We start from the raw sequence: 13,017 nt of genomic DNA, 5'->3' as shown, positions 1-13,017 counted from the left end.
GATCATCGCATCGTGCCTTTGCAAGCTTTTTCACTACGGAACCTCCGCACCGGAATCCATACAAGGTATCGCCTCCCTCCCCATACAGACCAGATTCGTCGCAACACACCCGCTACATCCAGCGGGGTTGTCACATCGCCTCCCCAAGGTCTCAGGAGTGACGCATCGCTTGTTTTCCACCGCACCAGCTTCTGTTTTGGAACTTTGTCGCATTTAAAGGTACTGTTGGCTAAACGTGACGCAACTGTGAACTATTTTCACGCAACTGTGGATGATTTTAACGCAACCTTAAGAACTCTTTTCAAACCATATTCTTGAACTGTGTATGTTGGATTTTTGGTGTTTTGGTCTTGTGTAGTTTAGATTAAAACAGCTTTATTTTTCTAAACCTTTGTGGAGTCAGTTTGTGGTATTTTCACTGTATTACTGTGAGTGTTGGTACATTTTACACATTTCCTTAGATAAGCCTTCACTGCTCGTGCCAAGCTACCAAGTAGTGAGCAGGGGTTATATAAAGAGTGTATCCTCCTTACCCTGACTAGAAGCAAGGGTCCCTATTTGGACAGTGGTACCTGCCTCTGCCTACTAGAGACCCTCAGTTCTAACATACAGTATGCCATTTGCCATTAACTTTCTGTAGCAGTGTTGAAATTATATCCATTGCCCAGCCTGAATTGTTAATGCTGTTAATTGGCACCTGCTGGTGTGGTAATGTTTGGCCAACTCTATTGCCATGCTGCCGTGTTGTGTGGGACTGAATGTGATGGGAGTAAGCCGATGGCTCCCACTCCTGCACATGCGAACAATTGAATATGGCTCCCAGGCAGACATCAAGAATAACTATGGGACTTCAATTTTCCCATTAATTTGAAGTGGATAGCTCGTAATGTGAGAGGAAACTAAAATAATACAATTTCCTACCTGCACATTATCTAAAACTATATTTTACAATGGTAACAGTGCACTGTGCAATCCAGATCCCAACTCGATGCAATCAGTTAACAAAATTATGTAAATCCTTAATGACGGTCTTTTCCACATCTTGAGACAATCCTGTACCTGTCACACCACCCCTCAGAAATGGAGCATACATTAATGAAATGTTCTTGCATAGATACCCTAGCACCAGCGTTGTCACCTGAACTTGCCTGCCATTTTGTTATCTTGGAGCCCACCCTTTGCACTCTTCAGACTTGGCTTCCCCATCTAATCACCTTCATAACTTCACCTGTGGAGTCTGTGCAGAAATCACCAAGATGGGTGCCCTCTTGTTTACAACCAACCTGGACGCCTTTCATTTTATGTCCCATGTAGGAGAGTAGGATCTGCATACTATGGTTACCCCCACTTTTTGCTCGTGTTTCACTGTTTTTCGACTTTAGTCTGACTGGGGCTTGTACCACTTTCTTAGTATATGGTTTGTGAGGCCCCTAGGGCTAAACATATACTGTGCTAATTTACTGTGTGCTAAATAAGTTTAACTGATGTACTTTTGCCTCTAGCCTCATAAAGAGACTAGAGGGATGTGTTTAGAATAAATACATATATTTTATATATCAAAAAAAGGTCCAGAACCGCTGATTCTCGAGCGACACCAAGCAGGTACCGACCTCTTCCCCAAGAATAGAACGTTCAATAACGGGCCATTGAACACGATGAAGTGCAAGCAGTCACTATTTATTTGTGGAAATTTCGGGCAGCTGCCCTCCCTGACGCGTTTCGCTCCGTCAAGCGGAGTTTGGATATAATATATATATATATATATATATATATATATATATATGATCAAGCTCCGCCCCCGGAGCGAAACGCATCAAGGAGAGCACTTGCTCTGTCAATGCTGTAAATAAACCTTCACTGCAACACGACTAACAGTGTGATGGCGATTCATTGAAACTCCTTTTTGAAGTGATTTCCTTGGAGAGGTGGTCTGCTCCTGCTGTGTCCGCGCTGATTGCGGTCAGGATTTCTTTATATATATATATATATATATATATATATATATATATTTTTTTTTTTTCAACAATGTGCCCATCGAGCAAGGACGCACACTCTGCTTTGGAAACCATCCGGTTTATTCATGGCAAACCAGCAAGCATGCCAGGTACAATTTCGGCCTGACGCGTTTCGAGGTACAACCTCTTAATCATAGGCTTTGCGCTGCACAGATGGCTCCAATCATATTTTAATTACATGCCTTGCCCCCAAGGGAGCCGAGTTTCCAAATGCATGTCGGGCTTTGTAGTCCTTGATCGGAGCATTATTTTTCCTTTAGTAAGTTCTGCATCAGCGCAAACAATTTAAAATGCCATTATTCACCCTACGTGGGCCCCAGGATGTTGCCGGTTTCATTTTTCCTCCTCCGCAGCGCTTCGTGGCAATAAGATGAAGTTCTAAGCCACAGCCTCTCACCAAGGTAGGAGATGGTGCCGCCCTTCACGGCCGGGCCGCCGTTGATTATTTTTCAACAATGTGCCCATCGAGCAAGGACGCACACTCTGCTTTAGAAACCATCCGGTTTATTCATGGCAAACCAGCAAGCATACCAGGTACAATTTCGGCCTGACGCGTTTCGAGGTACAACCTCTTAATCATAGGCTTTGCGCTGCACAGATGGCTCCAATCATATTTTAATTACATGCCTTGCCCCCAAGGGAGCCGAGTTTCCAAATGCATGTTGGGCTTTGTAGTCCTTGATCGGAGCATTATTTTTCCTTTATTAAGTTCTGCATCAGCGCAAACAATTTAAAATGTCATTATTCACCCTCAGTGGGCCCCAGGATATTGCCGGTTTCATTTTGCCTCCTCCGCAGCGCTTCGTGACAATAAGATGCAGTTCCAAGCCACAGCCTCTCACCAAGGTAGGAGATGGTGCCGCCCATATATATATATATATATATATAGCAATGGAATTCAGTAAGTCAGCAAGAATTCAAACGAGCCCATAGTCCTTTGTTTGGTATTTATAATGGCACAGCAAGCAGACGAGGATAACGCGTTTCGAACAACCCTGGTAGTTCTTGGTCACATGACCCGCGTTCCACACACACCACCTTTTTAAAGGTGTATTCGCGTTTTTTTCAGTTTTTCATTTTTCACAGCACATAGTACTTTATAAATTCATAAAACAAAAAGTTTTTAGGGTTTTATATTCTTAGTACATGCATGCTTTCAATCAATATTTCTAATTTGTTTGATGAAAAAAAACTCGCAAACATGATATAATCAATTGCACTCATTGACCATACGTACCAATTCCGTGCATTAATCGTGATAAAAGTGCTAGTAACCAGCTATTCATTTTTCTTCTCAGCATTCTATGCACTTTAAATAGTGATCGTTTTCTGATATATATATATATATATACCTGGTGTGGTTCTCCTTTCATTTGGCCATTCATTAGATTATAGACTGGTAAAACAAGCTGCTTTACATTCCTTCAAGACTTAGCCTGAAGGCTGCTCTCCACAGCTACCACTAGGATAGCTTTATATATAGGTTGTGTTTAAACCTACCATCAATAAGGGTCATTTGGACTGGTGCAAGGTGCCCACTAGAATAGTGGACAGCATCTGCCAGGCCAACTTCTCACATTGGTGTGCAGCTTGTGGGATTCCAGCTTGCCATTGTTTTACCAGATAATCTCAAGTGTTTGATCATTTGAAAACCACTAAAGGTACCAGAGGTACATATAATACAAGCTTAAATACAGTAAGTTCTACTGACCTTAGAATTGTCTGTCAAGGGCTTAAGCACACCCTTTCGACAACTCAAGAGAGTCCAGTAGGTACCCAACTAGAGTAGGTAATGCATACACCACACCTCTCTAGGTATGTCTTCAAGGCCAGGAATCAGTGGATCCCTGCCAGATGTCAGTAGATTACTGACATCCAAGTATGAAACATTCCCTTTTCAAGAGTTAAGGGCTCTGTGTACTATGAGGAAATTGAAGACACCAAAAAATGCAACCACCCAACATCTCAGAGGTGTTAATGCTTGATGACCAGAGAAAGGCTTCGGAGCCTGTAAGGGTAGGCAGTGGGGTGGAAGCAACAGAAGGGGAAGAGGCCTTTAGTACCAATCCACAGGACTCAGACTCTGATGTTGACCAGACAGGTGACAATGACCTGGACCTGGGAGAACCAGCTCCAACTGGAGATGAAGAAGGCCAGCAGGGCCCTTTCTTTGTCCCCCCATGAAGAGTTGATGGTGTGCCTAAAAGGCCAAGATCTCCTTCATTGGAGTCTAACCCTTCTGGTACATCAGTAGGGTCTGTTGCCTCTTTTCATAGGAGGGCCTCCTCCTAAGAAAAGAGGGAGAACCAGTTGAGGTTTGAAAAAGCACAACTGGAGATAAGGAAACAAAGAGTGGCCTTAGAAAGGGAGTCCCTAGATCTTGAAAGACAAAGACAAAAGATGGGACTAGAGTCTCATGGTGGCAGCAATGTCCCTAGAGGTAGGGATAGGTCTTATGACCCTAAAAACTTAAGCAAGATTGTCCCTCCCTACAAGAGTTGGGATGACATCCACAAATGGATAACTGCACTGGAGAAGGCCTGCAAAGTACAGAAGGTACTCCAGGAGCAGTGGGCAGCAATCTTGTGGCTCTCCTTTGCAGACAAAGGTAGAGATAAGCTCCTCACTGTCAGAGAAGAGGATGCTGATAATTGCAAAGTCCTGAAGAGTGCACTTATACATGGGTTTGGCCTAACCACTGAGCAGTATAGGATACAGTTCAGAGATACCCAAAAGGCACAGACTCAGGACTTGGTTTACTTTGTTGATTGTGCAACAAAGGCTCTGGAGGACTGGTTACTGGGCAGTAAAGTGTGTGATTATACAGGATTGTATAATTTGATCACGAGGGAGCAGATCCTTAATAACTGTCAGAATCAGCTGCTGCATCAGCACCTGGTAGACTCTGATCTGACCTCTCCCCAAGAATTGGGAAAGAAGGCAGACAAATGGGTCAGAACCTGGGTGAAGCAGAAGGTACAGAACCAAGGTGGTGACCAGAAGAAACAAGATCCTAATAAGGCTGGGGAGAAGGGTAAAGACCAAAAGTCTTCACAAGGTCCCCAAAAATCTTCTCCTGGTGGTGATTCCCAATCTTCTAAGAAAGGAAAAGGCCAAAAGAAACCATGGTGTAAAGTATGTAAACAGAATAGCCATTGGACTAGAGATAGCACCAAGAAGGATGCAACTCCAGCCACCATTGCCCCTAAGGCAACTGTTGCCCCTAGTTCAGCTTCAGGTGGTGGTACTCAGCAGAAGGGTGTAGTAGGGTTAACCCTGGGAACTGAGATGGGCTCTGGCCTAGATCACTCCTGCTACCGGGCCACCCCCACCCCCTCCCGCACGCAACCTGGGAGTCATCCTCGACTCCGCCCTCGCCATGACCAAACAGGTCAACGCCGTCTCCGCTTCCTGCTTCAACACCCTGCGAATGCTCCGCAGGATCTTCAAATGGATCCCCTCCGACACGAGGAAAACCGTCACCCAGGCCCTTGTCACCAGCAGACTGGACTACGGGAACGCCCTCTATGCAGGAACAACAACCAAGCTCCTGAGACGGCTGCAACGCATCCAGCACGCCTCGGCACAACTGATCCTCGACGTCCCCGGACACAGCCACATCACACCCCACCTGAGAGGTCTGCACTGGCTCCCCGTCAACAAGAGGTTCACCTTCAAACTCCTCATCCACGCACACAAAGCCCTACACAACGCCGGACCAGCATACCTCAACGACCGACTCAGCTTCTACACCCCCACCCGCAGCCTCAGCTCTGCCAACCTCGCCCTCGCCACAGTTCCACGCATCCAGAAAACCACCGCCGGCAGCAGATCCTTCTCCTACCTCGCCGCCAAGACCTGGAACACTCTCCCTACTGGCCTACAACAAACCCAGGACCGACTGGCCTTCAGAAGACTTCTCAAGACCTGGCATTTCGATCAGTAGCAGATACCCCCCCCCCCCTCTCCTCCCTCCCAGCGCATTGAGACCCTCACGGGTATGTAGCGCGCTTTACAAATGTATGATTGCTTGATCCAGTGCACACTATTTGAGCAGTGCACCCCGCCTGTAAAACGCAGACACACCTTGCACCACCACCGAACTGGGACAACAGCACAATTGAGTCAACAATGCTGCATAATTTGGTCCTCTAAGGCAGCACAAATCCAGTGGCCTGCGTACTGGTCTTAGAAAAAGAGAAAGGACAATAAACTGGGGGGGGGTCCCTTGTCAAGGTAGCCCATCTGCAGGGGGCAGGGGCTATCTACAAAATTGTGGCTTCCAAGTCTGCAGCAGGCTATAGTTTTACAGTGCAACAAAAGCCAGAGACAACAGTCAGCTGAGGCCCGCCTCTGTGCCGATCCCTACCTCGGACCCAACATGGCGGGTGCCCGCTACCAGCCCAGGCTCAACAATGACGAGGAGCGGAGCCCAAGACGTCCTGCCGGGGGCGAGTCTGACAGGCACTGTACACCCGAGCGGTACGTTGGGCTCTAGCCGCGTCCCCCGCTGCCACCCGCCGAGACTCTGCAGTATTCCAGGGGCACACCAGAAAAGGGCCGGTGATTGACGGCGGCACCCTCTGCTGACGACGGCGCTGCCTCGAGACCATCTTCACTCGCCAGCTCTGGGGGCCATACCTCCGCTAGACGGACCTGGGCCCGAGGGCAGAGATGTGCTCCCTCCCCCCCTTGCTGACCGCGCCAACGGTGCCTGACTCCAAGATGGCGCCCTTGGGGACACGCTTCCTACAACCGGCAGCCACAGGCTCCAGGGACACCAACGCATGCCAGGGCCGATGAACCCACACACAACTCTCCGGGAACCAGCGCGACCGCATCCATAGCGTCAACATGGCCTTCACCCCACACGCTCAATGCCACCACCCACATTGTGCTCAACTGGGCTCTGGTGAGAGGCCCCTCCTTCCCTTCAAACCTTGTTTCAAACTTTGCTGCCTCCCATCTCTGCCTGGGCGCCTGTGGTCTTTCTCCCCTGACCCTCTGGACACCGGATTGATCTCCTATGCCCCAGCTCCTCTTGAACGATGAGGCTGCGACTTTGCTGCAGACTGCCCTTCTCCTCCTGGACCTGCTGGCTATGTCAGCCCTCTTCCTGGGCTTTCGGACTTGGACCTTTGTGCTCCCCGCCATTTTCTCTGTATGACTCGCCTCTTCTTCTACCTTTCTCCTCCGCCATTTTAGCGTTCTCTGACCTCCCCCTCTGTCCTTCCGACCTCTCCTGTTGCCTCTGACACACTCCTCACTGTCTTATTCACCACTATCTGCTTCCCTCTCTTGTTTATCTCACGTGCCTGCCCTTCTCTGTGACTCTTAGAGTATATCCAGTCCTATCCCTTCCCTATGTATATAGAGATAACTCTAATCACTAGTATATGCAGTAGACCTTTCTACTCTCTACCATTCCTATGTGACTCTTAGAGTATATCCATGTGTATCCTTACCCTATGTATATAGAGATAACTCTAATCACTAGTATATGCTGTAGCCTATATGACTCTTAGAGTATATCCATGTCTATCCCTTCCCTATGTATATAGAGATAACTCTAATCACTAGTATATGCTGTAGACCGTTGTGCTCTCCACCATTCCTATGTGGCTCTTAGAGTATATCCAGTCATATCCCTTCCCTATGGATATAGAGATAACTCTAACGACTAGTCTCCTATGTGACTATTAGAGTATATCCATGTGTATCCCTTCCCTATGTATATAGAGATAACTCTAACAACTAGTCTCCTAGGTGACTCATAGAGTATATCCATGTGTATCCCTTCCCTATGTATATAGAGATAACTCTAACGACTAGTCTCCTATATGACTTTTAGAGTATATCCATGTGTATCCCCTCCCTATGTTGATAGAGATATCACTAGTATAGACCTAGAGTATATCCATTTGTATCTCCTCCTTGTGCGATTTTATCTCTTGTACATTTGCAATTTTTTCTGTTTGTACCTTTTTTGTAACGCATGTAATCCTAAGTCTGTATGCTTTCAACTGGTTCTTATGTAATGCAAAAATGTGCAATCTTTTTACGCATGTAACCGTCAGTCCTTATGTTTTCAACTGGATCTTATGTAAAGCGCTCTGACACCTTCGGGTAAAGTTCGCGCTATATAAAATTGCACAAATAAATAAATAAATAAAACTAGGCAGGCGTAGTGCAAGGGCCAGACACTACTGACCCAGCATCAGGTAGAAGCTCCAAAGTGCAGCAGGTGGGACAGGGTCGGCACTAAAGCAGACTGTAATGCTGCTGTGTGAAGTACAGTAAGTACAGTGCATTCTGTCCCAGCAGCAGGAAGACGTGGGGGCAGGGTGAAGAAAAAAAAGTTCAGGAGGAGGGGCCAACCCATGGCTGGAACACGGAAGGAGGCACAGCAACAGGCAGGCACTGCTGTGGGGGCAATATAGAGCGCCTAGAACGGCCTGCCGGTTGTTTGAGTAGTTGCGAAAAGCAGGTAGAGGTGCCACCAGGAGACAGGGCTGTTCTGGGAGGGGCCGGAGCGCGGCGAGCGGCAGGAAGTGCTCCAGGGAAAGCTCGAGAAACATTAGCATGAGGTGGTGGGCGTCGACGTTACTTCATTATCTAGTGTGAGCCCCGGCGTCCCGTTGAAGAGGGTAATTAACGCACACGGCGCCTGGGGGTGGGGGCGGCGAGCGGAGCAGCAGGGGTGCGCCGCGGGGAAGCCCGGAGACTCCTGCCAAGGGAGGGACGGCAACAAGTGGGAGTGGACTGGAGCGCGGTGCGTGGAGAGCAACGCCGGGAGTGCCGAGGGAAGGACGGGTGCAGGAGGAGGGTTGGCAGCTGAGAGTAACCACGACCTGGCCCACAGCTGGACTCGAGCACCGGGGCCGCTGGAGCAGTGAGGGAGCCCGGGAAAGCGTGGAGTGCCGGCCAGAGGGCGCGCATGCGGTGCCACGGCGTGCAAACCGAACGGCTGCGGGGTGGCTTCCCCGCAGCATGTCCCCGGCGCCCATATAGCTCCTGGTGATTGCTTCGAGGCGCTGGACAGCCCCTCGCCCCTCTGTCCCCGGGCCTGGCCGTCGGATAGATGACGTGGAGCAGCAGCATGAGCAGCGGGTACAGCAGCCTGGAGGAGGACTACTCCACGGGCGAGGAAATCTTCTACACCGCCCGCACTTCCCTACGGACCCCGCACGGCAAGGGCGCCCGAGCCCGGGAGGTGAGTGAGAGAGTACCGGGAGGTCCACGGTGCTAGCTGCTGGACCATTTCACTGTAAATACACCCCAGATGGGACTGGCAACACCATACAGTAACGCTTTCTTGCATGCCACATAAAGCAGAGTTTTCAAAATGTCTTAGTTTACAGTATCTTGTATATTCGGGATATAAGATTATAGCCCACAGAAAGAAGGGGGGGGGGCACTCAGATGGGACTGGCAACACCATACAGTAACGCTTTCTTGCATGCCACATAAAGCAGAGTTTTCAAAATGTCTTAGTTTACAGTAACTTGTATATTCGGGATATAAGATTATAGCCCACAGAAAGAAGGGTGGGGGCACTTTATTGTATATACGATTAAAGTATACGCTACACTGGCGTTTTATTCTGCCTGTACACTGTTTGGAATCTCTGCTTGTATTGAACCCCCACCCCAATGCAAGTGATGTATATTCCTACAGGTTCCTGACAGACCCTGTCCGCATTTTTGTCTCATTTGACTTATTATTTTGAAACCCTTCCCTTCAAGGTGCTGTGGGCATGTGCACCTTCTCTCTTTGTGGCTGTCACTTGGAAAGGGGTGTGGGCGTAAACACAAACCGCAGCGCCACCAGTTGCTGTTTGTTTGCTTGTTTCCTGAACTTTGCACTTCGTGTATTGCCCTGCCTCACATTCATGTTTTATATGGAACGGATAATTACCGTAAAGATAATTGCTCTTTGATACACTTTAATGGACTGTATTTTTTTTTATTTCCGAACTTTTTATAGCGCTATGCTGCAAGTTAAACTACACCTGGGCACTTTTCAGTCCACTTAGTAGATCCTGGAAGTTTGACAAACCATTGATCTACAGAGCTTTCCTAACTATAGCCGCCATTGTAGAAGCTGCACTTGTCTGAATTTTCGACCACTAACACATTCTGTTATATTCCGTCTTTCTGACATCACTAGAGGAGTGGGTGAGGGGTATGAATGTAAGTGCACTGCTTCTGTGCAGTCACGGTCTCCCGCAGAGCCGGTTACAGATGGAATTTCCCAGCAGCACTATGCACAATAAGTTTGGGTTTGTAATCGCGGGAGGGGCCAGTGGGTCGAGCGCTCACCAAACGCCTTTTTTGAATTCTCGAAAAACAGGCTGCAGAAGGTCAGTCAGAATTTTGTTTAGGACGTTTGACCCGCCCAGCCTTCCCTTTGCATCAACACGTTTTATACTCACTTTAATGTATTATCAAATCCAATTTTCTTTACCTCTGTTAATTATTTCTAGCCGGTAAACTAGCGCAGTGTAACCTACTGCAAGGTGCAGGTTTGAAACCCCCGAACATAGGTCGGTGGGCTAATGCACCAGCTGGAGTGCCCAGTGTACAGCCTGAAGAATAAACCCCGGCAAAGTCCCCGAGGATTGACGCATAGGTGTGTGTGTGTAAACGGTATATTCTTCTATTAACTTTAGTTACCCCCTTTTATCTTGGCGTATTTTCTCGGAACTGGGGATCATTCAGAAACCTCACACAAACTACTGCAAAATTCAGACCGACTTTTCATCTTTGAATTCAACTCCTGTCATTTTCACTTATGATTTTAATTTGAAGGAACCAAATATGTTATGACATCCATCAAAAGGCCTCTTAACCCAGACCCAGAAAGGAGGAAAACTCCAGGCGCTTTAGTATAGAAACCCTTAAGCATAAGCAATGGCAAAGCCTATAGGTCTGTCGAAGGGCTGCAGCCATTTGGCTTTGCCAATGCTTGTTTTATTTTGGCTAGTAACTTGCAAAGCTTTATTGTTTAGGAAGCAGCTTTTTTTGGTCATAAAATGTATATGTTGCTAGAGTAATTCCTGGCACCTGAAAGAACTGCTCTGTGGGTGAATGTGCTCCTTCAGAAAGGGCAGTCCGCCACTAACAGTGAAGTTAGCCTGGCTGAGGTAGGCTGATCCCATGCTGTATTCTGCAGTGGGCGGAAGAAATGTGAATGACACTACAACAGACCAATAGATAAAGAGGATTTGTTGAAAACCCCTTATTACAGTCAGTGAACCAAATAAGATGAGGAAGGGGGTTTGAGGATCTGGCATGGCAGACCTGCCCGGTAAATAACTGCAGGTGGAGCACTGGAGTCTAACAAAGCTATCCACCTGCGAGAGAGTTTTCACACTCAGTAACACTAGTCTGAGTTCCATCAAAGAAACTTCAACAACTAACTTACTTTCCAGACCTAGCGACAAAGCCTTTGCTGCGGTATCCTCCTCTTCTCCACGCCCATGGATCTTCTCCTTCGGCCTCAGTTCCATCCACCTATAGAGATGGAGTTCATTGTGTGTGCTCTAGAAGTCCTTAAGACCATCATAGGTGGTCTGCTAGTGTTTGAACACCATACAACACAACTTGAAGATGGACAGACACTGCTTTTCAGCCATGCAACTGGTCCATGGGGCAAAAGCATCATGAGTTGGCTATGTGAAAACCATGCTGCGGAAGTAAGATTCTGTCCTCTGTGGCTTCTAGGATGGTTTCTGGCAACCACCCCCCTCCACTGAATTGTATTAGTGGAAATCTACAGCAATGCCAAGTCTCTCGTGGCTCAACAAGCCCTGGATGTAGTTGGCAAATCCGTGTTGTCTGTTAGGCCTAATTTTCTCCCTGCCTTTTGTTGACCTCGACCTCATGACGAGGAATATATTGACTTATGGCTTTGAATAAGGTATTCATCTGAAATCAGTAGGGAATTCTGATATTCCACTTTGGCGTTCCCCTGCATGCAGATGAGTGCAACACATAGTTGAGTACACATTCAAAATGGTATTTTTTTCTACAGAGCCAAACATGTTGCCTTTTGAGCATTCTTTGGCGACCTAACAAACATAGGTATAATTTCAATTTACTGTGTGTAGGCCTAGCACCAAAATTTAACTCCATCTTGGAACCTTGGGCCTGCTCTTGCTTGAACCTGTTCGGTCTGGCTAATCGCACGCTTCTTCTTTGGATACATTTGACTATTTAGCTTTGTTACCTGTTGGCCGGTTGGTTAAAATAGAAGTCAATTTAACAAGTACAGTGATGGCCATGACACCTGCCGCCCCCCGCCCCTGGGGGGGGGGGGTCACTTTTCATCATAAGGTTGAACTTTCATTGTTGCTGAACCTCGGGAAAGTAGCTCGCCAAATACCTTTGTTTCTCATTCGCTAAAGACTGGTCCAGTCAGCATTGAGCCACATAAACCGGTACTTCCTGTATAGTGGAGAATTTGGTCAACACGTTGTGGTGTGCATGACGCTAAAAGCTCTTAAAAGTACAAGCGCTGCCGCCAAAAGAACTGCATGTGCTTTAGAACCTTGTATAAAAAGTCAAAAGTCTGCTTGACTCATTGTATATCACGCAAGACACAATACAGTATTCACGAAATTGGCCCCGGGTGCAATGCATACATTAGGCAGGGCGCAGGCCGGCAGGAATCCGCTCTTCTCTCCTGCAGCGCCTGCCGTGAACCCGGCATTCATCTAATTGCAGTGCCCTCTGTGGCAGCCTTTGTTTTCCTCGACTAACTTAAAGGAAAAAAATCAATTTGTAAAGTTTACGTAATGTAGAGCATTAATAAAATACTTAAAATACTGCAGCGCACGGTGCTGGGATCAGCGGGGCCCCGTCCCGTCACCTGGGTGCTTGAAGAGCGTTCCGGAGCGCGGGCCGGCTGCCAGCCCGGAGCCATGGCCATGGTCGTATAAGGCTCGCTCTGCGCCTCGGCTGCCGCTCAGCCCCCCCATGAAGCACGCAGCCGCCTCGTG

General features: G+C 47.8%; 1 protein-coding gene across 5 annotated transcripts in view; it reads left to right on the top strand.

The window, feature by feature from the left end:
* RASSF3 (Ras association domain family member 3) overlaps positions 1-13,017 on the top strand; it is a 627,222-nt gene that overhangs the window by 472,994 nt on the left and 141,211 nt on the right. The window contains exon 1 of one of the 5 annotated variants that reach the window (XM_086919047.1): positions 8,378-9,228. The exons of the other annotated variants lie outside the window; for them this stretch is intronic. Within the exon in view, the coding sequence (XP_086775173.1) occupies positions 9,097-9,228 (132 nt within the window). The 5' untranslated portion in view covers positions 8,378-9,096. Of the gene's footprint in view, positions 1-8,377; positions 9,229-13,017 lie in introns of those variants that run through there. 5 annotated transcript variants of the gene reach the window in all.

This window comes from Lissotriton vulgaris, chromosome 1_1 (genome assembly GCF_964263255.1).
Source record: "Lissotriton vulgaris chromosome 1_1, aLisVul1.2, whole genome shotgun sequence".
NCBI lineage: Eukaryota > Metazoa > Chordata > Amphibia > Caudata > Salamandridae > Lissotriton > Lissotriton vulgaris.
Note: the sequence above shows the minus strand (reverse complement) of the source record. Positions and strands in the feature narration are given on the sequence as shown.